Genomic DNA, 26,755 nt, shown 5'->3' on the forward strand with positions numbered 1-26,755 from the left:
AGTGTGGGAGTTACTTGAGATCTTCTAGCCCTACAGTCAAGACGCACCACTAATAGGATGGCCCTTACGACTTCAGGTTACTATGCGATCCAGAGTATGGAAAGTTGCGGAACTCTGTCGGATCGCCCTTTTCCACTTGCCACATGACCGTGTTTCACCAACCGCATATGGAAGGTCCAACCAGATCTCATCTTGGATAAGTGGCTCTAGGATATCCATGACCAGCAATTTCGTCCGACGTCCGAGTGGTTGCAATCGATTCTGTACTTTATCTAGACTACCTATAGATGGTTAGCGGAGAAGACGTGGGAAACTATCCCGGAATGCCAAGCCGGCGATTCACTACTGATACTAGCCTATTTGGGAGTACAGAAACGATGCTAACCGGATATGGTATAGCGTTGTTAAGTAGCGCCACCCGCAAAATAGTAGAGTAATTTGAAATAGTAATTTTCAGAGACCGCATCCCATCTCCACTTTCCCGGCTGGAACCATGAGGCCAAATCACATGGCTGACGGCAACTGTGGCAGATAGGGCCATAGAATGACAGTAATATACTGTATTGTGGTTGTCATCTCTCGGTCTCTTCGTAGAGAGTTCGGTGTTTGAGTCATTCAAACAGCCTTCGGGCAAAAACATGAGGAAGAGCCCGCGGAGATGCAAGTGTACATGTTGAAGTTAGTAGCACATTGAACCATGGACAAAACAATTAGCAGGGCTGTAATTCGGAGATCAATTACAATCGGGGAGCAGTAGCACAAGTCCGAGATGACATAATATCCACTACTATGAGACAAGCTATAAATGACCATATGCTCTGGCGCAGACTTTACTATCTCCAACTAGTCAGTGTTTCAACGTCAAGAAAGCCAAGAATAACCAACTGCTATATACGAGTGCGGCTTCAATGCTCAAGACGATGAACGCACCAGCCAGTGCCGAACAGCGTTCGCCCACAGAGGCTCCCAAGAACGAGCACTCGTGGAGGTACGTCAACCTTACAACTGCTAGCATTGCTCTCGGCTCCTGCTGATCTCCTTAGACAATATGTCCTTATTGTCCTCTCGGGATTTATGCTTAACTTCACAGGCTGTGGCGTTGTCTTCGCCTATGGAGTTTACCAAGCCGAGTATGAGAAGATGGCCGTCAGCAAAGGCACAGCATTCACCGGAGCCTCGTCCGCCGAGATTACACTGATTGGAAGCTTGTCATCAGCCATGATGAAGCTGGGTGCGCCCTTTGTGGTGGCATGGTGCAAGTGCTTTGGTCCTCGCATTGTGGTTTGCGTGGGAGGTCTTATATTTGGGGTAGCAAATATTCTCGCCAGCTTTGGAACAGCATTGTGGCACTTCCAACTGGCCCAAGGCCTACTTCTGGGAATCGGCAGCTGTCTTTCATACATGCCCTCGATGATCGTGCCGCCCACATGGTTCTCAAAGCGCCGCGGCCTCGCCCTTGGCATTATCTCCGCGGGAACCGGTATTGGCGGTCTGGTCTTCGCCCCCGTGATCCAGGCTTGTATGGATGCTATGGGTCTTCGGGATACACTCCGCTTAATAGGCTGCTTGTCGACGCTGCTAATCTGTGCCTCAGGCGCCGTTCTGATCTGGGAACCCGCTATGGAGAAACGCTTGCTGGAGGAAGTAGCAGCCAAGCCCTCCTTAGTGTCTCGCCTTTTCCAGTTCCCCCTGCCCCCCTGGTCCCTGGTCCGGCAGCGCAAGTTCATTGCCCAAGTGCTCAACGCAGCCTTTCAGAGTGCAGCTTACTACACGCCCATTTACTACATCTCGTCGTACGGGCAGACGTTGGGCTACAGCGAGTCAGATGGAGCCAACTGGACTTCTCTCAGTAATGCGTGCAACGCCATCGGTAAGGTCGCCGTCGGGTACCTGGCCGACTATATTGGACGTTTGAATTCCTTCTTCCTGGTCACTCTTCTCAGTGCTGTGGGTGCGGTGGCACTCTGGATCCCCAGTACTTTGCTTGGGTCCACGTTGCATGACGTGGCGGCGGCCAAGGGCTGCTTCATTGTGTTCACTATTTTCTACGGCCTCTTTGCTAGTGCCTATATTGGGCTATTCTCGCCGGCTCTCGTGGAACTCTTTAGTTTGCAGGAGATGCCCCGCATCACGGGTATCATGTATATGGTGCAGGGGGCAGCCGGTCTAGTGGGCACCCCCGTGGCGGGAGTAATGGTGCGCACATACAACGGGGAGACTACCTCGCGTAGCTATCTGGATATGGCTGCCTTTGTCAGTGCGTTGATGGTGGCATCTACCCTAACGGTTGCATGGGCCCGAGTAGAACAAGGATTCGACCGTATTAGCGGCCGCCTTTCGTGGACATGGAAGCAGTAGGCTTCCGTGCTATTATCTGAAATCAATAAGTGTAATCTAGACGAAGATATCTACATTACACCCCAGTACAGGTCGTAGCTAGCAGGTGATCCCGACATGCTCATGGAGCCTTTTAACACCCGTAATCACCGCCCCGGTCCATAAACTCACATGGCAAAATATCCGTCTATGTGATGAATTACGCGGCGTCATATGGACCGGATGGTCAAATACTACTACTATTTCGCCGACACAACCGCCAGTGGACCTCGTGACGTCAAGTATATGATCTGGGAGAGAACAGCTGCAATAATCAGAAGTCCTACAGGCTGGAACCATCCATTACTGTCGGCAGGGCTCGGCTCTTGAAGCGGCTGCGGAACTTTCGGCCCGCAGTCATAGCACGCATTGGAAAACTCCGAGTGAGATTACCGACTAGGCAATAAGGAGGGAGGCAAAGGCAAAGGCTGATCATTACTCAGTAGCTATCAGAGAGACGTAAGCGGCTAGCCACGGCTCCCGGTGGAAAAGAACCGCGGCATTTGGCTGTTACTGGTAGGGCAAATACCCACATCCAGGACCTATCGGCCGAATAGGTCTGTATCGTGGTCTCCAAATGCCGCAGTATATTTTTTTGAACTTGGATGATGGATAGGGCCAAAGGAAGGCCAAGAATCCATCTTCAAACCTGCATGCTCACTCTGAGGAACTCTTTGCGGTTTCATGAGTTCCCCAAGCCCACTTCTACGGTAAGCAGTGAGCCGATTGTCACAGGCTTTTCCTCGGAGCCGTGGGCATGCCCATCGTGAGCTCCCAAGATCGCTTAGTACCCAGTTTACGTGGCGTTAGTAGGGGCCCCAGTGGCCAGAACATGCTGCTCATTGAACTGTTTAGAACAGCATCAGTTCTGACTGAATGATTCTAGCTGCCAGCGCACTATCTCTTACTCTGTAGTATTACTGGTAACAGCAGCATCAGCCCTACAGCTCCTACATTTAGTGTTGTATCGTGTGCTGGGGCATTCTGACACAGCCTTCATTATATTACAGGAGGTTTGTTGTCGTTCGACTTTTCAGAGAAACAACATTACTGCTATTTGAAATTGATTACATTCGGTACTAAATTTATAGCGGACGATCCTACTCCGACCTCTTCGAAATCGCAGGCAAAAAGCACCAACAGACAACCATCACCGCATAGAGCGCCAAACAAATCGGATGCAGGACTATCGTCCCCACCTCTTGTGACAGAATACCTGTTAGGAAGGGGAATACTGCGCCTCCACTACTTCCCAAAGCAGTGATGAAACTCATGCTACTCAGCTGAATGCTCCCGGGTAGTAATTTCGCAAACACGGCCGTCGAGCATGGATACATGGGCCCTAGCAGCAAGCCCACGACCGCCACCGCCACTGCGTCGCCGACGATGTTGGGGATCAGCCAGGTCATGAGCTGGAACGCTATCGCCCCGACAACCAGCAGTCCTACGACAACCTTCTCGCCGATTCGTTTTGCCGGATATACAAGGAGGAAGCGCCCGAGGGTAATCCCGGCCCAGAAGCCGGCGCTCACATAGCCGACATTCCGCGAATCACCTCCTCGGTAGTTGATAAGAAATAAGACGATCCAGCCGGAAATAGAGACTTCGGCTCCTTGGTATGCGAAGATAAAGAGTGATCCTAAGAATGTTGTGCGATTTCGAATGGCTCGTTTCAGGGTTTGGAGGCGCATGTGGGAGTCATGGGAATTATTCTCGTTTGGCTGATCCGTCTGAGAAGCAAGGGGCGGAGATGTTTGCTGAGTGTATGCCCTCGAAGCGGCACCTTCGTCATCATAATTGCGAAAGACGACAGCCGCGAGCAACATGTTGGACGCCGAAATTACCAGTGTGATGAAATAGAAGTATGTCCAGCGGATGCCGTGAGACACCATGGCCGTGGCGAATAGTGGTGAAATCACTCCGCCGATGCCATATGCTCCGGAGAAGAAACCGAGGGCTGTGGCATAGCTGTTAAGGTTAGCGCAGAAAACGTTGTTCAGCGCGATGCTCAACGCCATCCCGAACCCGAGCAGGAGAAACGCCGTGACCACAACCGGAAAGGGTGGGTGGCAGACGATGGCAATGTAGCCCGCCATGATGAGACTCATTGAGAGGGCATAGCTTTTGGCGTGGCCGACTCGGGTCTGGATTGTGTGTGTCAAAGGCGCAGCAAGAACGAATCCGACGGCGTTGGCGATGAAGATCAGGGAGATAACGGCGTAGCCAATTTCGTAGTCTTCCTCGATATACGGAATTAGGGCACCGGGCGCACTGTCGTTCATTCCGTTGCCGAAGTTCATGAGGCACGCACTGGCTAGTCGCCAGATGGTGTTCCTGCGTGAGAGTGTTGGGTTTGTTATTTCATCTGTGCCTGGAGCTCCGCTGTCCTCTGCTGCTGCTGCTGCTGCTGCTGCTGCTGCTGCTGCTGCTGACGGCGCGACGTTGAACGTCTTGCCAAGTTCGGATGGTTGTTTCGACCTAACATGTCTTGAGCGATTATCTTGTTGTATTCGGCTTCCGACTGGTTCAATGGCATTCAACTCCAGACTTGACCATGTTGGTGGGACATGGTCTTGCGGGACTAAGGCGGCGCGCGGAATATGTGGTGTTGGTTCTGCTGCGGAGGGCCTCGCACTCGTGCTGGTCATGGTCAGTTGGGCAAGCAAGGATATGCTCTTCTGAAAAGATACACAAGGCGGATGTCTTGTGGATTACGCTGATGCAAAGAAAACTGCCCGACGCGATATTGAGGGAGAGCAGGGTTATGTTCTGGGAGGGTATAACCGCGGAAATCCATCGGAGGATTACAAATCAACCGGCTCGTCCAACAAATCCGCTGGATGTAGTCCGGGAAGTGTGAACTAAAGAGGCACGAATACGTTTGTGGGGCGCTAGTAAGAGGGTCATTGGTACATTACAGAGATCCTACCGCGGGGGCCCGGTGGGGAAGCTGCGTGATGAGGAGGATTGAGCCCTTAGATTTATCTGCTTGGTTCAGATATAGAGTCTAGGGCAAATCTGGTTAGCATCGCTCTTGTTCACCGCATTCGGTGTATAGTTCTCAATGTCCTACTAGTCTATAATAGAGGGAATGCTAACGTGGTTTCCTTGCAGGTAAATTCTTGACCTGAAACACACAAGGGTATGTGAAGAATTTACCTTACATGTAATGTAATTGTGGATTAACATGGTATTGCTGCCGAGGCAATGTACGTGCTCTACAGGATTTGATTAATTTTATTGCCATTTTTAAACGATTTGTGAACCAAAATGGATCGAGTAAAGCGTGTGATGCGTAAACAGAGAACGTATGTAAAGCTCATGCTTGCTGTTAATGACAGTGGGATAACTTGACCGCGGTACATGCAAAAGAAGATCCCTATAATATTCCAGACTTTAGGACATGGATGAGCTGCATCATCCGTCTTTGCCTGCAGGCATCAAATATCTTCGGGCAGGAAGGATTAAACATTATCCAGCCATTCGTCTTGGTGTTCAGTACACGCAACGCAACGGCCGGTTGCCCGGGCATCGTTACACTTTGCCTGAGGACCAACAGGGCGAACCCAATTTGACTTGCCTGCCTTGAAAAAGAATCACGCGGTCATCTATCTCGTTTCCAAAAAAGACTCGGTAACGGTCCATGTGCTTGATTACCGTCTCGCTGGCAAGTCGCGCACCAGTTCAAGATGCTGCAAACAGTTAAAAAAATATGCTCAGAAAGTGGCAGTTGTTCGATAAAGAATCTTACTTTAAATCTAAGACTCTAATAATCTTCATATTTATCACCTGAGTCGAAGTTACTAATTCTTACTCCTGTAAAAAGGAAGACCTGCAGTATAAATAATATAAAAACTTTGAGAAGCTCATATATAAAAATAGAATAATTATATATTTATATAGAACTATAAGATCTTTGTAGTTATTTATTATAAAAATAAAATTCTATGTTTTTATATTTTTAACCTCTTTCTCTTCTATCAAGTTTTCTTTTTAATCTACTTCAAATCGGTCAGTACAGACTATTATTTTACTAACACTAGCAGAAAAGTTTGGAATAAAATTTTGGAGTAGATATTAGCTAACTAGTTTACAATACATAAATCCTAATTACTGGATTGCCTACAGATGGATTCCAGCTAAGTATATTAAATATTATATCTGAAATCTTCCTTCAGAAAAACTGCCAGGATTATAGTATTAGTAGATAACTAAGCTATTATTTTTAATATCAGCTGACTAGAGTAGGTGAAAATAATTATAATATATTATAATTATTAAACAAGATAGTGGTATCCAAGTTTTAGTACTTTCTATAATCTATATAACACAGTAAAAAGTAACCATGTGTGATAGGATCTACTTGTCAGGGTAGAAAGCCTGTCGACTAGGTAAGGAATCAGCCACGAAACGCAGTAGATTGATCTAATAACGACAAAGGTAGTCTATATCCACGAGATAGACTGATCCTTGAGGGATCAGTAGCTCCTTACAAAGGAATCGGCACCTTATAGGTGTCGGGGAGGTATAGAACCTCTATCAATGACCTCACGACTCTTATAACCACTGTAATACGTCATTCCGATGCCCAAGGCCCCGATAGCTAGGTTATTCTATTACACCATGTAAATAATATATTTATAGTCACTTTCCACGCAGAATTCACTACTAAATTATAAAACTGAGTTAATTTGATTACTAAGATACAAAGCCTAAGAAATTAAAACTCTATAATACAGTACCATATCATTATTATAATATTTAATATCTTACAGAGAATAAATATAAATATTAAAATATTTAAGTTTTATAATAAAATTCTTACATTTACTTAGGTCTCCGCAGGTTCTTTTCAATTTTATAATAATTTCTAGTTTTAATTTCAGAGTTACAATCTGCTCAGGTAGATTAAGTTATTTATAAAGATTAAAAAAAATTATATTCTCCTGGATTCTTTTATAATTATTTCAATATTAATCTTATAGACTAATAAATCAGCAGATTCAGAAGACTTTCTATAAATATCATTTTTAGTATATTATATAAATATGAATAGATTATCTTAGAGGATTTAAGCAACAAGGTTATAAGAGTAAGTATAATAAGATAATTTAAAGAATATATATTTTATTTATATATAGTAAATATAGGATCTATTTTCTTAAAGTATTATTATTAATTATCTATAAATAACAAAGTATTTACAGATAGCTAGTGGGTCATATAATAATACTAGCCAAACCTTGCGACAGGACTGTTATCAGTATGGACATTCCTTGCGATAACTTAATCACGAGGGTTATAAGGATCTATGTCCTTACTCCTAGAAGCAGTTTTAGTGGTGTAACCAATACCCAAATTTTCCTTAATGGTTTTCTCTTTTGGTCTACTTAGTTAGTACATGTTTCATGTGATAGGATCTACTTGTCAGGGTAGAAAGCCTGTTGACTAGGTAAGGAATCAGCCACGAAGCACAGTAGATTAATCTAATAATAACAAAGATAGTCTATATTCATGAGATAAACTAATTCTTAAAGAATCAGTAATTTCTTGCAAAGGAATTAACACCTTATAGATATTAGAAAAATATAGAACTTCTATTAATAATTTTATAACTCTTATAATTATTATAATATATTATTCTGATACCCAAGATCCTGATAATTAGATTATTTTATTATAAATAGTATTTTCTTTCACTGGGATAAGCCATCTAGCTTAAATATTAAAGATAATCTTATATATTTCTAATTCAGAATAGTGTGGATCCGATAACAAAAGATAAAGAATCTATAAAAAATATTATAAAAATAAGGTTATATACTATTTCTGTATAGCTTTGAAAGTATTTAATTATATTTATATAAATAAATTAGTAGAAGAGAAATATAAATAAAAGATTTTTTTATATTATTTTTCTTTCTTCTCTTCTTTTATTCTAAAATTATTATTACTTTAGTAGTTCAGCATTATTTTATTTATTTCTTATGATTTTTTTATTAATTTTTTATTATTTTTGTTATTATATATTAATCATTTAGTGATTAAGTATTATTTTATATTTATTTCTTACTTTATTTATCTTTAAATTACATGTTTTATATTAAGTTTTTTAATATAACTAATAAAATATACTATCACTACTGTAAAGCTGTGATAAATTAGTTATATATTATTTATAATATAATAATTAAACTATACTAGCTATAGTATATATATTATCTTTATATTTTAATAAAGAATTTTAAATCTAGTAAAATAGAAGTGCAGAAAATTTTTAAAATTAATTATATTTTTAATAAAGAGGTATCTATCCTGTATTACTAGTATTATAATTAATATAATAACTGTGAAATAATATAGATTTATAGACTTTCTTTAATATTTCTGAGTTAATATGACTAGACTTCTATAAGAGTCTTAAAAAATACTGTTAAACTAATAAAGTTTCTAGATTAGTACTATACTTACTTTTTTTATAATCTAAAAAATAAGAAGAAAAATATTTTTATAAATTTTAATTAAAATATTCTTTATACTGTTAATAACTGTATTATATATTTAAATAAGATTTTTATCTAAATAATAATAATTTATAACTGTTATTATAGTCTCTCAGTCACCCAGAAATTAATATATAAGAAATAGCTTAATTATTAATTATTATATTAATATTTTACTAGTATTATATTATTAATTATAAAGTATTTCTGGCTAGATATTATAAGATTATAAAAATTAATATTAAAAAACTATATTTTATGCCCGGTGATCCCGGCTTTATCTTATAGATTTTAATAAAATAATTATTTTATAATAGTATTTTAGCCGCGGTTAGCCTATAATTTAATAATAATAAACTAGCTAAAATTCTTGACTAGATATTTAAAAAATTTCTAATAATTTTAAAAAAGTTATAAAGGTAGCCCGCCTCTAAATTATAATTAAATTAGTATTAAATAATAATAAATTATAATTATTAATATATATAAGTACAGCCTGTCACCTTATAATAATATTTTAAGATATATTTATTAATATATTAATAAAATATTATTTAATTAGTTTATTATTAATGGCTGAGCATAGTTCTGTAAGTTATTTAATAATATTTTACTAGATTTTCTTTGGTTATTGTAGCTTCTGATATATTTTCTAATATTTTTTAATATTTTTTTATATATTTATCATATTTTTGCTAGAAATTTATTAATTATATTTACTTAGCTATTCCTTTTATTTAATTAAATAGTAATCTTAGCTATTATATTATTAATAGTTTTTAATTTTTTTAACTTCCTATTTATTCTTATTATCTAAATTAGATATTAGAAGTAGTTTTTTATATTCTTAATTAATATTTTATAGTTCCAGTAAAAAAATATAGAATATATTATAAATTCATTTATATTTCTTAGATAAATATAAGCGATATACTTGGGATCTGATATATTTAAAAATTTAAAAAAATTTTATGAATTTCAGGACTAGCTTTCTTAATTTTTTAAGTTATAAGTTCTAAATTAATAACTTAACTAGATTTCTTTCTTTAAATAAGAATAGCTTTTTATATTTATTATAATATTTTTTTTATTTTTTTATAATTATTTGCTATATCTTCTATAATTATTTTTTTATTTTTTTAAATTTTTTAATTTTATTCTGTACAGCTGGGATCTTTTATTATTAAAAATTATTCTTGATTCTGATATAAAAGTCTAGAAAATAATTATATAAAATATAATAAAAAGATATGCCCGTGGTTATATTATTTATATTATTATAAATAAATTAGATAATTAGTAATATTACTAGCTAGTTAAAATTAAACTAGTTAGAATAATATTAAAAATAATATTTAAAAATTTAGTTTATCTGTTTTATTTAGCTATTAATTTAAGAATAAAATATAGTTAATAACTTTAAGATTATATAGCTGTTATATACTAAATATAATTAAAATTTATTTATAAAGATTGATTTTTGGTCAGATATAATATTTAATAATAGTTTAAAGACTAATTTTATTTATTTATAGAATAATTCTATAAGATTTAAAGCAGTTATCATAGATAAAATAATAAAGAAAAAATAATATTTTAAAAATTAATTAATAATAACAAGAATAATATTAATATTTTTTTTATATTAAATAATTAAAGACAGTCCTGTAATAAAGTTTATTATTAATTTATTAAAAAAATAAGATAAAATTAGTAGAAATTTAAGAATATTATATAATTAATACTTTAAAATAGTATTGTCTTGGTATATTAAGCAGATTTAAATATATTTAATTATATTATAATATAATTTATTCCAGTAGAATTTTTTATATAGTAATATTTTTATTCTTATTTTTTTAAAATATCCTATTAGTAAATTATTATAGTATAAGTAAATAAATGCCTGATATAATATTTCTAAAAAAAAGATATAATAATAATTTTTAAAATATAAATAATTTATAATTCTTACTGTCCAGTGCTTTTAGCTTGATTATTTTTATTAAATAATAATTTTTTATTATTATATTTCTAGATCTTTATTCTGTAAATATAAGATTATATTTTAGAATTTAGAATTATATATATCTAAATACAGAACTTCTGTAATATATACTTATAATACTATAAATTAAAAAATAAATCTTTTTTAAAATAAATTCTTTTAAATAATCTAATTAATTATTTTTATACTGGCTTAACTATTAAGATTCTTTAAGTTTAATATAATATAAATATCAAATCCAGGGTAATTCTGTATATTTTAAGATTTAAATTAAGATTTATTTTTAGTTAAATTCTTTACTATCAGGGATAATATATCTATAAATTATTTTTAAATTAAAATTAATAATTTTTTTTATGGAGTGGATTCTATCTGGAATTCTAAAAATATTCTAAAAAATCTATTTACTGGATTTAACTTTTCTATTTTATATTTAATAATAAAATTATAAAAGATTAGACTTATAAGTCATTAAGCTTACTTTTTATTAATTCTGGTTTGATATATAAAGAATTATAAATTTAAAAAATTAAATAAGATTTTAATTATTTAAAGAGCACCTTTAAGATACTATTATTATTATTTAAAGAAATAAATAATAGTAAATAATTCTTAATCTAAAATATTATAATTTAGTTCAGTACCAGAGAACTTACAAGATTAAAAGATAATTAAATAGAATATATTTTTATTATTAAATTAAAATAAGATACTGCTTATTTTTTTCTTTAATATATTAATTTCTAAATACTGTAGTTATACAGGATTAAAATATATTAGTAAAAGTACTTACTGAAAGACAGTAATTAAGTAATAAAAAGTAAATTATTTATATAGATTTAAATAAATTTTTCTAGGTTTTTGACCATTAACTGCTTTATGAAATAAAGAAATAAATAATAAAATAATCTAGAAGTAATTCTAGATAAATTAATAATAGAAATTATAAAATTTTAAAAAGATCTGGATATCATGGTAACTTTTAAAAATTAATTATAAAATAATATTATTTATTTATTAAGAATCCATGGATATTCTAGTAGTATTAATAATATATTCTAGAAATTTAATTTAAGATTAGTAAAATGAATACTTAAATAACTTTATATAAAATTAAGTTTCTTAAAGTCTTTCTAGTACTTAATAAATATATTTTATATAAAATTTTTTATTTGATAAAAAGATAAGAATATTATTAAAATATATTATATAAAATTCATTGAGGAGTCCACAAAGTGTTATATATATATAATTTTAAAAAATTATAAAAATATTAATTAGTCTAAATAATATAATAGTATATTTAAAGTAGCTGTATTAGGTATAGAATATTATCTTTTATTTATTATTTTTCTTAATATAAATTTAATAATAAATATTTTTAATATTAATTTTTAAGAAGTATTTACTGCCTGAGATTTTATTAAAAATCTCTGAGATAAAAAATAAAGAATAATAATTCTTTATTAAAATTTTATTAAGACTTCTGTAGTTTATACAAAGATATAAATTATTATTTTTTTTTAATATAAAAAAAATAAAGATTCCTGCAGAATTCTTAAAAGATTAAATTTAATTTAATTTTAGATTTTTTTTAATATATTTTTGTAAGATCTTGAGTTCAGCTTCTAATAAAAAATATATAGATTTATAAAAAAGTATTTTATTAAATTTAATATTAATAGTATAGTCCGCAGGGCTATAAGAAAAAAGTTATTAGAAAAAATTTATAAAAAATATATTTTAGAATTTCTAAAGTTTGATTAGAATTACTTCTAGATTTAAAAATAAATTAAAAGATCTTTTTTCTAGAAGTTAAATATTTTTAAAAAGCTTAATAATAATATATACTTTTATAGAGTTTTAGATTACTTTATTAAATTAAGTAATAAAAAGAAAAAAGATAAATAATATATTAAATTATTATTATTAATTTTATACTGATAAGTTAATACAGAAATTCTGAAATATAATTATTAATAATAAAATTAGACTGCTATACAGGTAAAAATCTTAATTAATTTTTATATAATATTATTTAAAAGTACAGGTACTCCCCTGTAAATTAGTAGTAGTAATAAGAATTTTCTATACTCTATAAATAAAAGTAATAATTTAATTAATAGCTTTAATTCTAGATACAGTAACTAGAGTATATTAAAGATTATAAATTTTAATAAATTAATAATTAATAATATTTATTTTAGTATAACTGTCTAGATCTATAAAGATTTTAAAATTATTTTAAATATAAATAGAAATATAAAAATAATAAGTAGTCTTTATTTTAAAAAAAGAAATTAAAATTATAAGATTTATTCTAATTTCTTTATTTTTTTCTTAGAATCTGATAAATATTGATAGATTTTAATAAATTAAATCTTTTTATTTTTAGTAGGATATTGGTTTGCAAGGTATTAAATATTATTATATATAAAATATTATAATTAATTACTATTTTTTCTAGTAGGATTCTTCTTGTAATTTAATATATTCTTTTTAATTTATTAATTAAAGTAGCTTTAGAAGTGCTTGTATAATTTATAATTATTAGATTAATTATTATTTTACTTATATTTCTTTTTATTATTCTATAATTTATAGTAATAAATAGTAATGGCTACTATTTTATCCTATTTCTCTAATAGATAAGAAATATATTTTTATATATAATAATTAAAATTGAATAATAACTTAATAAAGTAAGATAAAGCCCTTTTTTTCTTAATTTAATAGAAAAAATATTATTTTAAAATATTAAAATAAATATGAAACTCTCTTAGATCTTAATTATATTATTAATAAATTTATTTAAGTTAGGCCATGATATCTGATTAAAAAATAATAATATTTTAAATTAAAATAAGAATTTAATTCTTGAACTAAGACTATGATTTTTTAAGAGATTATTTTATTTCTAGATTTTTATTATTAATAAAACAGTATTATCTCTACTTATATACTAGATCTATATAATTAATAATAATAAGAATCTTATATTCCTCTGATAAATATTTTTTAAAAGTTTTTTAAAATATATATTCTAAATTAGTGATCCATTCTTGGTGTTTCTTAAAATTAAAATTTAAAATAAAATAAAAAATATTTTTAAATTTAATCTCTTTCTTATTTCTTTCAGATTTAAAAGAGAATTAATAGTATCTAAAAAATATTTTACCTAGAGAATTATATTTTTAAAAATAAGTTATTCTTCTTTATAAATTAGCAGCCTGTTCTAATTAATAAATATAATTTTTTAATTATTAGATTTTCTTAGCAGTAAAAACTGTATTTAATAATAATTTAAGATTAATATAATTATTAAATATTTTTTTTTTATTATTTTTAAGGGGTGGCATCTTCCTTAGATAATTAAAATAAAAAGAATTAGAATATAATAGAATTTACTTATTAGAATAAAAAATCTGTTAACTAGATAAGAAATCAGCTATAAAACATAATAAATTAATTTAATAATAATAAAAATAGTCTATATCCACAAGATAGACTGATCTTTGAGAAATCAGTAATTTTTTATAAAGAAATCAGCATTTTATAAATATCAGGAAGATATAGAATCTTTATTAATGACCTCACAACTTTCATAACCACTGTAATATGTCATTCCAATGCCCAAGGCCCCGATAGCTAGGTTATTCTATCACATTTCAACATTATATATATTCATATTAATATAGATCTATCGTTGTTGGAGTAGTTACCATTACCATGATTTTGTCTAATAGACTGAACTGTACAAATATAATATTCATATCCTATCTTGACTTTCAGCCTCTATTTCTTTTATAGACGCCAAGAAACGGTTCAACCCTTCTTCCAGTGCCTCTTTCCCTACCGTGAACGTGATACGGAACCAGCCGTGCTCTTCAGGTAAATATACATGACCAGGGGCGATCATGACCCCGTTTTTAACGCAGATCTCTGCGATCCTCAGCTCGCGCTGTAGATTAACTGGAGCGTCGGGCGAGGTCACCCTCACGGCGCTATAGTCTGACTGCTGCGCAGATGATTTGGAGACTAGTAGGTGACGTAAGTCGACCCAGACAAATAGTCCAGCATTCCTTGAAATTGATTAGTACATCGGACAATTCAGATGGTCGTTTCACACTTACATCTCGTAGTAGGGAATTCCATGCTTGGAGAGAAACGCCGTTATCATCTTGTACCGGTCTACCATGAGGTCCCTCTTCTGGGTCATAAATCTTTCCACCCACTGCTTGTCCTCCATCATGGCAGCCCAGGCATCTTGCAGGACATGGGGCGACCAAGAGAATATACTAGCAATAAGATCAGTGAGCAAAGTGCAAAAAAGAGGATCATCATTGCAACACACCCAATGCTGGACATTGCACCCATGATGCCTTCATTATTCGTGCAGACAAAGCCCATGCGCAGTCCGTTGGCACAGAAGTCTTTGCTTGCACCGTAGAGGATATGCATGCGGGCTGGATCAATAACACCATGAAGGTTCAGAGCGAGTATAGAGGTAAACGGAGTGGGCTTTGGGATCTTAGGATTCGGAAAGACAGAAAATGCATAAATCTCATCTGAGATGAAATGCAGGTCGTTTTTGCCGCAGAAAGAAGCAAATTCACGCAGCGTTTCAGGGGGCTAGTGACACAGATCAACATTAAACATGCTTTCTAATTCTTTTTTGGTGGGCGGTGGGGAAACAAACATAACATCTTCCCAAAGGATTGTGCGGGCTAGATTTTCAGGTTAGAGAACTGCAGTCAGATTCGATCACATATGGGAAGTGACTGACTTGGAAACTAGTAGGGCGCGAATGTTGATCCCTTCGTCTTTTGCTTGGCGAAGAGCAGTTTCAAGAGCTACCTTGTTCACGTCCGGTAGAAAAAGGTCATCCAGGCCCGTAAACCCCTCGATTCCTTCATACTTGACCCCAACCACCCGAACATTACTCCGGTTCAGGATGTCGACCTTGAAGCCGTTGTACAAAGGCTGAGGGATCAAAATCCCATCCCCTTCATTGCAAATTGCAAAAGTTATTCCATCAATAGCGCTGGCCAGGCCGGGAGTCACAAGAATATTGTGATAAGTGGTATGTTTTTGAGAGTGAAATCTCTCGGTCAAGAACGCAGCTGCGGCACGTCGAAGGCGTCGGGAACCACGTGGACCAGTGCTGTAAGTTAGATGTTCCACTGGCGAAACATTCATCTATTCTCACAGCAATTAGCGAATTACAGGGAGAGGTTCGGCTGCGGAAGAAAAACCTGTGCACGGAGAAATTCGCCAACCTCCTTATGCATGAGACTATTCTCAGCAAGGCGGAGAATGACGCTATCGCAAAACAGTCCTGGTCAATTTTCAGTTCTGGAAAAGGGACGGCAATGAAACGTACGTCCCGGCTGGATTGGCTGGCGACCATGGGTCTCCCATTGACTTTTCTCGTGGGCCCCAGACATCCCGGTATGCATAGTTACAAGCACCCCGTGTGGACAGGTGATACTTGTTCAGCATTGATTGAACATGTGCGTCGTTGGCGACTGAACCTAGATTAGAATTCATGGCAGGCAGCACGGCTCTACACCCAAGAATATGAAACGCGACTTTGCTGCTTGTGGATATAAGAAACTGGGCTTTTGAAAGAAAGGCTCGCTCCACCCGTGTCGGGGCGGCCGCGGGCATATCGGGACCTGTCGGGGCCCGCTGGGACCGAAGGTCAACTTATGGTTGATGACGCACTTGACCACATAGGAGGAGACATCCGAAAGACATAGCAAACCCAGCTCAATTACCACCGATTACCCGCCCGGTTCGCTTATGTAACCGAGCCGGGTCCTGCTCAATCTTATATCAGGCGGGAATTCTTAAGTGCTACAAAGTGCTACACCAACTGATCAGATAGTCTGGCAGACCTAAACCCAATTTCAACGAGCCAGGTTACCCGAATGTCCGAGGCTAATACCGCTCTTGTACAGAATGAGTCGAGCTCTGCCGCATTGGCACATGACGGCACAATCGAGCAAGTGCAACTGCAGTTCCCGCAGGCTGGCCGCTACAAACAGATTGCGGCCACCATTCAGCTCTCCACAGTCACGCTGACAGCCAGCGTGATAAATGGCCTGATCATAGTTGGTCTTCCGACCATAACCAAGGATCTGCAGCTTCCAGCTTCCTTGTCCCTCTGGCCGTCATCGGTGGCGAGTCTTGCTACTGCCACAACACTTCTTTTAGCTGGTTCCATCGCTGATACTATCGGTCCACGGTGGGTCGAACTTGTTGGATCGTTTGCTAGCGGCGCATTGATGGTCGGCCAAGGACTGGCGCGGAATGGCGAGGAGTTGGTGACTCTTAGAGCTTTGCAAGGAGTTGGACTAGCTATGCATCTAGCCTCCTCGATATCTCTTCTGGGACAACTGCTGTCTCCGGGGAAGAGCCGTAATCTGGCCTTCTCGTGCCTCGGACTCAGCTTGCCCCTTGGCTTTTCGCTCGGGCTGGTTGTTGGAGGACTCATGATTGATAGGATTGGCTGGCGACTAGGCTGGTACATATCCGGAGGCATGACTCTCTTCGTGTCTGTCATAGGCCTCTGGGCGTTACCATCAAATACTACCACTAGAGATGTGCACTATTTTCGCGCACTTGCAACAAGGGTGGACTGGGTGGGAGCTGCTCTCGGCTCTGCATTCTTGGCGCTACTCTGTTATCTCCTCGCGTAAGATACGGGCCAGCCCTAATTCTTCTTTCACCACTGACCAGGCTGACTATAGGATACTGAGCGTAACGCCATCGCGCTTCAAGTCCGCCCAATGTATTATAATTGTATGTCTGATTGCTCTTGCCCTACCGGCATTCATTTTCTGGTCCCATTACCAGGTCAAAGTTGGAAGACCGGCCCTTATTCCCAATATCGTGTGGAAGAAGAGATCATTTTCCAGTGTATGCGCTCTAGTGGCGCTATCAAACGGAGTGCTGAATGCCATGGAGCTTTTCACCAGTCTGTAGTAAGCGATCATCATGCCTATCAACCCGTGTTTGTGCTTGTTTTTGACCCCGACACAGTTTCCAGGAGATTCAAGGTCTGTCAGCCATACAAGCTTCCATTCGAATCCTGCCTAGTCTTGTCTCCGGTATCTTCATGAACCTGATAGTAGGCCTCTTTGTGCACCGAGTGCCCGCATTCTGGATTGTTACGGCGGCCACAATTGTTTGTGCTGTGTCGCCTCTGCTTATGGCTCTCGTTCAGCCTTCTACACCATACTGGGGCAATGCTTTCTTCGCCCAAGTCCTGCAGCCTGTCAGCTTCGGTGCGCTCTACACGGTCGGACTCATAATAGTCACGGATTGTTTTGCCGAAGACATGCAAGCCTTGGCTGGCGCCGTGTTTAACACCGCCTCACAGTTTGGTAACGCTATTGGATTAGCTGTGCTTCAGGTGATTTCGAATGTTGTCTCCAAACATTCGGATGATCAGGAAAATCCAGCCTTGATGGACGGGTATCGCGCCAGCTTCTGGACAATGTTCGGATCGATGATTCTCTGCACTGTTCTTGGTTTTTGGGGCCTGTACAAGGCTGGCAAGGTCGGTCTGAAACGGGATTAAATTTGACAATCTTCAATAGCTTGCACAGTAGATTAGATTGTCACTGCTAAGCGACATATCTATTCTACTCATGTATTTGACGAAATGGTGGGACAAGCAGGCTTGGTCTCAGGGACTGACCGAATATTTTGGTGACTAATGTCAGTGATCTGGCTGTTCATACATAACAACCTATTCTGTGTCTTAAAGGCAGTGTTGAAATACCAAAGGTAAACAATTAATATAGATATCTTGTATATCATGTTCCGTTGAACCAAATATTATCTCATCTCTAAGTAACAGTATAACCTTTCAATCCAGTAAGCTTGGCCGAACGAACAGTTGGCCTGCTTAGCTTGCGGTGTTATAAAGAGTTCTTCTGACTTAACCAACGTTGTACTCAATAATGTCAATATCTATCACTTTTGCAATACTAGCTGAGAGGTGCTGGCTGTAGTGAATTTATGAATAAGCAGCTTTACTTCTATGTACCTTCTTAAGTTCTGTTATGAAATATACTGGCAAATACGGGCATTACGAAGCTGTATTATCTATATAATAACTGTTTAGGAGCGGATACCTTTAACTAGTCCCTCTTTTTGGGAACTGGATCTGTAATACTTTCTTACACAGCTAGTTAAATATGACCTCAGTCTAGTACATATTCGGGGAGAGATATACCCCGCTTCTAGGAATAAGCATCTATCACAGCCTACCGGATAATTCTGAAGCAAGGATCCACACCTCAACATATTCTGCCTGTATCTTTTTCGGTACTGTATTTATTCGTAATGAATAATATAGTGTTAATTTCGTTGAAGGAGGCGAGCTTTCAAGTATGGATTTTCCACATCTTATAGATTAATTCGGTCTAATGTATTATGGGAGATTACTAGTTCGACTGTAGGTCTTAGATTACTATAGCATCAATACTATTTATGTCTTGCTGGTTTACCCTAGAGAAGAACTTTACTATTTAATTATATCCTCATCATCTGATATAGATGGTCTTTTCAGGTAGCTTGATTCTACTATTTTATATTTCACTAATAAGAGAGAAGATCAACGTTAACCTGACTGAAAACCGGGCAGACTGTACAATATGATACCGATTGTCTTACTATTCATGCTATCCTTGTTTACAGTTCAGCCATGGTACCATAAACCTCTCGTTCAGTCCGAAGTCGGGTTAGCAGAGCTCGGAAGTGGTTAGGGTAATTTTCGCAGCAGCCCTAGTACACTTCTCTCTGACATCGGTCACACACAGATTGAGCTCACAATGAAGGCTTGGTTGAATAGCTTAGTGATTGCATGAAACCTCTCCATCCGCGGAAACTGGTGATGTCCTTCGCATTATCAAGACCGTTCGGTTCACAAATAAACCCGTGCACCCAGGATCCATCCTGCAGCTCAATCGACCCGATTCCCAATGGGGCTTCAATGGTGCTGAGGAAACTCCCCACTGTTTTGAGTGGCATGTTCCAGACTTCCACCTTGATCGACTCGCCCCCATCCACTACTCGTTTTAGACCAGGCTTCTGTACGGACGAATTCGTTTGCAGAGCGAACAGCTGGTAACATGAAGCTGTGCGAGTGATGCTTCCGAGAACCGCGCCGCGCGACACCAGGCCCTTGTTAAGAGGAAAGCCAGAAAGATGAGCTCCAACCACAGCCAGCTGCATCGAAATCAGAGGTGAAAGGTGATGTGGGTAAAGTCTCTCGATATTCAAGGCCAGTGGCTCCCAACAAAAGTGGAGCCACAGAAAGCCATTGGCGTGCCAGTTCAAATAATCGTGGTTCTTCCCATGAACCAGCTATCAGCGTAATACCGAATGGAAGACCGTCTTCACGAAAGTCAGCCGGGATAGCCACTGCTGACCAGCCCATGAAGTTGACAAAGTTCGTGTAAGTGCCGAGCCGACTGTTGGCTAAGATCGGAGCCTCTTTGAGCGTCTCAACAGTAGGAAACGTGGGGGTTGTGGGCACCAAGACTGCGTCGAAAGTGCCGAAGGCATGTTCAATCTGGCGTGAGAGCTCTTGTCGGTAGTACTCCTGCTGGAAGACGTCCACGGCTGAAAATTGCTCAGCCTTAAGAATGATAGCTCGGACGACTGGGTCCATAGCCTCGGCTGCTTCGGAATGAATAAATCTCTCGATGGCAGCATATCGTTCTGCGACCCATGGTCCCTCATACAATAGACCGGCCAGCTTGAAAAGTGGTGCAAAATCGACCGATTCCAATTTCCACCCTAATCGCTGTGCCTTCACCAAAGCTGCGGCATACGCTGAAGCTTGTTCGGAGCAGCCGAACCATTCGGGGCTTGAACAGACAGCCAGTGTTGGGTGTGACAAGAGTATGCTGCGAGAAATCTTTGTGACACAGTCTGCTCTAGTCTTGGAATAAGCGTCTTGCATGTCAAGTCCTTCTACCAGCTGGAAGACCAAGGCGGCATCCTCCAATGTCAAGGAAAAGACCGAGACACAGTCTAGTGAGCGACACGCCGGTAGCAAGCCTTGTGTACTCAACGCTCACCGAGTCGGCTTAAGGCCGATCACATTGTTGAACACAGCAGGCACCCGGCCTGAGCCGGCCGTATCAGTCCCCAATGCAAACGGAACTAGTCCTTGACTGACGACCACAGCACTCCCTGAGCTGCTCCCGCCACTCACTCGTTTCGAGTCAAACGCATTTACAACTGCTCCGTATGGTGAGCGAGTGCCGCTGAGCCCTGTAGCAAATTGGTCAAGATTTGTCTTTCCCACTACAATAGCACCCTGTTCCTTAAGCAGAGACACAACAGTTGAGTCGGCAGTGGCCCTTTCTGTCCCGAAGGATGGGCATGCGGCTGTTGTGAAGAAACCGGCTGCAGCAATGTTGTCCTTGACCGCAAATGGAACGCCAAAGAGTGGAAGCTCTTTACCCTGGGCGCGACAGGACGTGATATAATTCCATTGTTCGATTATCTGTTCCGGTGTTGCCAAAGAGATCCACGCGTTTGATGTATACTTTTTGCTCGCTCAAGCAAAGACAGGATGTGGATTGGTTCTGAGGTGTTCTCTTGCAGTGCTCGCCATTGAAGGATTGTCACCGGGCGGTGCTCTCCACCCACTGCGTCGAATTTCGGCATCGTAACTATTTGTGCAATTTTAGCCGCAAACAGGAACCAAGGAGGCTTTGAGCGTGTGAATCAATTATCAAAATGACAGCCGGAAAGGGAGGTGACTAACTAGGGATTGCTGGGGCTTTCTAGTAACGCTACTACTGGTTTCGAATTATGACAATACAGAAACACAAGCACTTACCAACATTGAAAGTCATCTTACATCCATGTCTAGACCATTCCCACGTTCTATAAATGTGGGCCCAGTACTATCAGATGCCCGATGCATGCCGCTTGGCCGACCAGAGCCCGATAGTGCCCGCCGCATCCCGTCGGGCTGGCCTGGTGGGAACTACTGTTCAATACACAAAATACCGTGGTATACCGGGAGAGCGCTGTATCACTGAATATGGACAAATTCTTCAAGAACCTTGCCGAGGGGAACGGGGCGATTCCGATTGTGCACCGACACTTGTTGATTATTTCAGACCATCCACACCACAGAAGTTTACTCTATGACAAATTTCAGATTCCAGGACACTTAATGGAAGACTGATAGTTCGGTGAGGAATAGAAAAGAAAACGGACGCTCTGAAGACTGCTAAGTCACAAAGGAGTGATAGTTACATGCCGATCGATGTGAAGACACTTTAAAAGTCTGCAATGATGACTGGTCACCGATATCGTGGTATATACATTGACATATAGGCTTCTATTTCTCTAGAATCCTACTCGTTTCATTCACCAGCAATATTTTCCCTTGATCCCAAAAACATTACCCATGACGCTGATCCATCGCATAATCCTTAAACAGGCATGACCGTACCCGGTGGGTTTATGTGACATTGAGGTGCTCATATCACTGGACTGATCCTTGGTAGTTTAGACAAAAAGAGTAGCTCAGAAACAGGAAACAAATATCGCTATAGGCACAAGTAAACGCAGAGATCAGTCTCGGGCGGGTTGATGTCATGCTCGAAGAACATCTCACTGACCCAGCCTCGATGGTAGGTCTTGTGATTGATGATATGAAGGAACATCCCACCGAAACTCATCTCTGCAGGTGTTCCATTAACGTATTTGAACATGGACCGCTTGCCGAAGCTTTCGCCGTCCTGGGCTTTCGCCCAATCAATATACCACTTGTTGAGCTCCAATTGCTTTTTGATCAGCTCGTCAAAATCAGGGTATAGTAGTTCGCGGCGATTCGAGAAGCCGTGCTCTTCATTGAGCAGATGAGCACGCCAGATAAGGTCGACCTGGTGGTTGTGGTTGAGAGTGCCAATCATGGACTGAAAAAGTGTCTTGCGCGCTTGATAAACTGCTCCTTCAGGTAGTTGTTCTTTAATCGCTTTAAAAAGCACCTGGTCGGCCCAGTTGTTATATTCGGCCAGCATGACGGCCGTCTCGGTTGTAAGCATGCTGGGTAGTTCTCTGGTTATTGATCTCACAAAGATGTCAGCTATATATTTTGTAAGAAATGGATACTAGCGGCTCTCAACCACTCACCGTGTCACGGTCGGGTAGTCGCTTCTGTAGATGTTCGAAGCAGCTTGTCGATGGTCGAAAGTCAATAATAGTTTCGGACACGTGATCCACCCGATGACTGACTGGTCAGCAAACCGATATTCTACTAGTAAAAAATTGAGATAAGAGTTCTTGAATTCAGTATCAATTCCTGCAGGCGGGACAAGGCGGTGCCTCTTCGGAGCAAGGTCTCCACTCACTCCAGGATCAGGAGGCCGACGCCGACAGGACCTTCCGCAGGCCCGCCTTGAATTGTAACCCGGGGTTCGCCCGCCCGTCTTGCTGATGTAATCTAGTTGGGTCCCGCTCGACTACTTAATCCGCGAGTTCGAATTTAGACTAAGCTTGATTAGGCGGGATTTCTGAGGTTCTGCGAGCTAGCATTCTACCAGCTTCGAGTATCGAGCCGAGCCGAGTTCTGATTAGCCAAAGCTCGAAACTGGGTCGAGTAGTCACATGACCACCTGACCCAGCGGATACCCGCCCGACTTGTGAATTATCACTGTCTCTCTATAGCAAATTCAAGGCTTTATCTGCTTCAACAATATTGACTAGAGAAATATGTTTGATCAAACCTTCAGGTTCCTCCAAGATCCCAAGGAATTTCCAAGTCTTCAAGTTCCTCGGTCAGCCATGTGGCAGAATTGTTCTCTTGCAGTGGCACACTCGATGATTCATTGTTCTTGGCCGAGAGCAACGAATGTGCTGGATCTCCTGTGTCCACTGCATTACTCTGCAGAGCTCCAAGCCGCTGACGATCTCCTGGAATGGCATCAAAGTCGGGCTCCAAGGCCTTCCACTCATCCCAGCCCAAAGTCTTTAATCGGGCAAGCGTGTATAACACCCACTTGCCCATTCTCACTTTGATTCTAAGTTGCCATTCAAACTCATTCATGAGACCCTTGAGTTCGTCGGATTCCTCGAGCGTGGTGCTGGTCACTCTAAGAAGCGCCAGAAAACAACCGAGAATGACACCACAGCTACCGGCAGCGAAGAACCAAAACGCTTCCATGTGCTCAGGTTGTAGCTGAGAGACAAGCTGGACCAGGTTATAAGCACGTTGTCGTAGAGCGGTCCGAAAAATCTGGGCAAATTGACTGTCAACGCCGGCAGGGGACCTTTGGATTGCCCAAAGCATGCGCCGATCGAGGACAGCTGTGGTAGCTTGAAGTGCAAAATGAAAAAAGCCGCTCAAGCAGAGCCGGCCTTGCTGCAGGTTTTCAATATTGAGATTAGGTGGCAAGTTCTTCAGTAAATCGGCCAGATCATTTCCTAAGGGCTTTCCTAGGGCGAGCACTTGCTGGGGCTCGGTCACAGTGGCCAGAGCCTGGACTGAATATAGCTGTTGCAGCACGCGAGCAGTGATAGTACTTAGTTTGGCAAGCTCCATGAAGAGAAGCTTGCCATTCTCTATGCTCGAGCTACCACCACCGTCTCTTCCGGCAACCTCGTCTGGGCTGTTCTCTGAGAAATCGCATGTCTGCAAAGGCGCAACGGCCCAGTCCCTCATCGAAATCAGACAGGGTCGGCCGAATACCATTGCAGAGAAGGAATCTTGGATGAACAATGCCCAGGCCAGTCTCCGTCGAAGACCTTTTTCCCAATCCGGTATAGCCCAGGCAATACAATCAAGATGAAGGCCTAAATGTTGACCTAGCCCAATCAGCGAAGCCGTGAATGACCATGTCCAAGAATTGTCCGCAGAAGAAGCATCTCGACCACGTTGCAAGAGTAGAAGTCCTGCCTGAATTGTGTTCAGCCGAGGGTGGTGCATTGCAGTCTGCACCGACTGGGAAGCAATCCTGACCAGCGCATCCTCGTCCACCTTCTCCTCCAAAAGGAGATCTGCATCGTAAGCCCACCAACGTACAGCCAGGGCATAGACAGCCGCCAGTAAATGTGGGACGATTTCGCGATACGTCCGATTGTACTTTTCGATAAAGACCTCCTTGTGCAGGATAGGGAATGATGGGTGGATAATGCGGAAATACAGGTTGACTAAAGCAGGTCCGTGAGGATGAACTAGTGCTTCGATGTTATCAATGTCCACTTCCTCTTGCATTAAATTCTTAGCTGCATGCTGGGAAGATACCGCATCCGGGGTCATTTGGAATAATATCCCTTCGTGAACTTTACGCATTGTTCTGATATTTGAGGCATGCTGATAAGTGGCATCCAGACCATTTCGGTCAGCGGTAGCTATTGATGCGGACTGTCCAATGGGACAAGTATGAAGTAATTGCCAGTCGTGTTCTCCGCCAAGTCCAATAAGCTCGGAGGACCGGCCCTTCTCCAGGCCCAGGCTCATGGTCAGCAGTGAATGTCGTGGATAACTGAAAGGATTTCTGTCATCCTGCTTGGACGAAAGCTGAGGTGGCGATGCTGATGCGATCCCATGCGATCGGGATGGCCTTGTAGTATTGGGGGGGGTCGCTTTTCGTTGTGCAGCACTGGAATATCCAGCCTCATTAGGCGCCAGTGCACGCCGTTTGCGTGGAGGAGGCTCCAAGAAAGTGCATAAAGAGATACCGAGTCCCTGACAAGTCGTGCAAGACGGTGCGCCATCCAATATTTTGCATTGCTTCTTCCTTTTTCGGCAGACGTCGCATGCCCTCATCCTGCTTACGGGCGCCAAAGACGTCTCTGAGTTTATCAAAAGATACCTACCAGGGCGAGTAAAGTTCGTTTTGTAGATGTAAAAGGCCCATGTTTAGAGGTGCACATAGATGATGTTGAGAATAGCTAGCTGCACCTGCAGTAGACAGCTGCCCGTTTCTGTGGAGCCACGTGACACGGCGAAGATTTCAGGTGTGATTGTCATAGGCCAATCAATGCCTAGGTCCTCTCTAACATAGTCAATGGGCGGGATCGCCACACAAGCGGGGTAGCCACCAATCCCTTGGTTCTGAGTTCTGTATAAAAACAGATGTGCTTTTATCCTCTGACAGTGGGTGAAGATCCATTTTTTCTTGATGAATCTTTTCAAAGAATATCAAGAAGATTCATACTTCGAGTCATTATAAATAATGTAACAGATTACTACAGTGTAGTAAGACTACTGAGAGCGGCGTGCTTCTTTACTGAACAATGATTAGTTGCACACTGTAGAACAACCACGGTAGGAGGTTGTAGAGCCTCCAGGTATTACGCAGTCAATCTGTACGCGTTCTTTATCGTTTGCTGTATTTCACTCAACTGTCCAGTCCGGGTCTTATCTAGACCCAGTCATCGCTAATTATAGGGCATATATCGAGGATGAGAATGTTAATTTTGAAATCTAGGCTAAATTTTTCAAGGAGATTTCAGATCCATGTCAAGGTGGAGTCTGGTGTAAAAGATATATCCTGAAAGTCTCTGTTACAATTCTTGTATGGGTTTGCAGTAGAAGTACAGGTAACTATATAATAGTATCTGATTACTAATTAAACGTGATTTTATAGCAATTTCTTTCTAATCTATAATATTCCTGAAGTACTTTAGCGCTTAAGAACATAGGGATCATCGTAACCGAGTTAAAGCTATTTATTTATAGTTACTAGTAGAGTGTTTGCTAATGTTATATCTGTAAGATTGTATAAATCCATCATATTGGTCTTGCATATTTCTTCGAGCTATCTGAGTTATGCAGTTTTATTAGTAAGTTAGTATTAAATAATATTCTCCAAGGCAAGGA

General features: G+C 39.0%; 7 protein-coding genes across 7 annotated transcripts; 2 read left to right on the forward strand and 5 right to left on the reverse strand.

Annotated features, from left to right (window-relative positions):
- Positions 1-908: 908 nt before the first annotated feature.
- AKAW2_80567S (uncharacterized protein) lies at positions 909-2,358 on the forward strand (the record flags this gene model as incomplete). Its single annotated transcript, XM_041681602.1, has 2 exons — positions 909-988; positions 1,044-2,358. The coding sequence occupies 2 exons, from the start codon at positions 909-911 to the stop codon at positions 2,356-2,358; spliced, it is 1,395 nt and encodes a 464-aa protein (XP_041548528.1).
- Positions 2,359-3,476: 1,118 nt separating this feature from the next.
- On the reverse strand, positions 3,477-5,024 carry AKAW2_80568A (uncharacterized protein; the record flags this gene model as incomplete). Its single annotated transcript, XM_041681603.1, has 1 exon — positions 3,477-5,024. The coding sequence occupies one exon, from the start codon at positions 5,022-5,024 to the stop codon at positions 3,477-3,479; it is 1,548 nt and encodes a 515-aa protein (XP_041548529.1).
- A 9,632-nt stretch (positions 5,025-14,656) lies between these two features.
- AKAW2_80569A (uncharacterized protein) lies at positions 14,657-16,557 on the reverse strand (the record flags this gene model as incomplete). Its single annotated transcript, XM_041681604.1, has 7 exons — positions 14,657-14,969; positions 15,021-15,185; positions 15,242-15,519; positions 15,587-15,614; positions 15,674-16,086; positions 16,143-16,209; positions 16,271-16,557. The coding sequence occupies 7 exons, from the start codon at positions 16,555-16,557 to the stop codon at positions 14,657-14,659; spliced, it is 1,551 nt and encodes a 516-aa protein (XP_041548530.1).
- Positions 16,558-16,820: 263 nt separating this feature from the next.
- AKAW2_80570S (uncharacterized protein) lies at positions 16,821-18,475 on the forward strand (the record flags this gene model as incomplete). Its single annotated transcript, XM_041681605.1, has 3 exons — positions 16,821-17,587; positions 17,643-17,876; positions 17,935-18,475. The coding sequence occupies 3 exons, from the start codon at positions 16,821-16,823 to the stop codon at positions 18,473-18,475; spliced, it is 1,542 nt and encodes a 513-aa protein (XP_041548531.1).
- Positions 18,476-19,728: 1,253 nt separating this feature from the next.
- AKAW2_80571A (uncharacterized protein) lies at positions 19,729-20,869 on the reverse strand (the record flags this gene model as incomplete). Its single annotated transcript, XM_041681606.1, has 2 exons — positions 19,729-20,130; positions 20,216-20,869. 2 exons carry the CDS (start codon positions 20,867-20,869, stop codon positions 19,729-19,731), a joined length of 1,056 nt encoding a protein of 351 aa, XP_041548532.1.
- Positions 20,870-22,478: 1,609 nt separating this feature from the next.
- On the reverse strand, positions 22,479-22,976 carry AKAW2_80572A (DinB family protein; the record flags this gene model as incomplete). Its single annotated transcript, XM_041681607.1, has 1 exon — positions 22,479-22,976. The coding sequence occupies one exon, from the start codon at positions 22,974-22,976 to the stop codon at positions 22,479-22,481; it is 498 nt and encodes a 165-aa protein (XP_041548533.1).
- Positions 22,977-23,659: 683 nt separating this feature from the next.
- AKAW2_80573A (fungal specific transcription factor domain-containing protein) lies at positions 23,660-25,390 on the reverse strand (the record flags this gene model as incomplete). Its single annotated transcript, XM_041681608.1, has 1 exon — positions 23,660-25,390. The coding sequence occupies one exon, from the start codon at positions 25,388-25,390 to the stop codon at positions 23,660-23,662; it is 1,731 nt and encodes a 576-aa protein (XP_041548534.1).
- Positions 25,391-26,755: the final 1,365 nt, after the last annotated feature.

This window comes from Aspergillus luchuensis, chromosome 8, assembly GCF_016861625.1.
Source record: "Aspergillus luchuensis IFO 4308 DNA, chromosome 8, nearly complete sequence".
NCBI classification, from domain to species: Eukaryota; Fungi; Ascomycota; class Eurotiomycetes; order Eurotiales; family Aspergillaceae; genus Aspergillus; species Aspergillus luchuensis.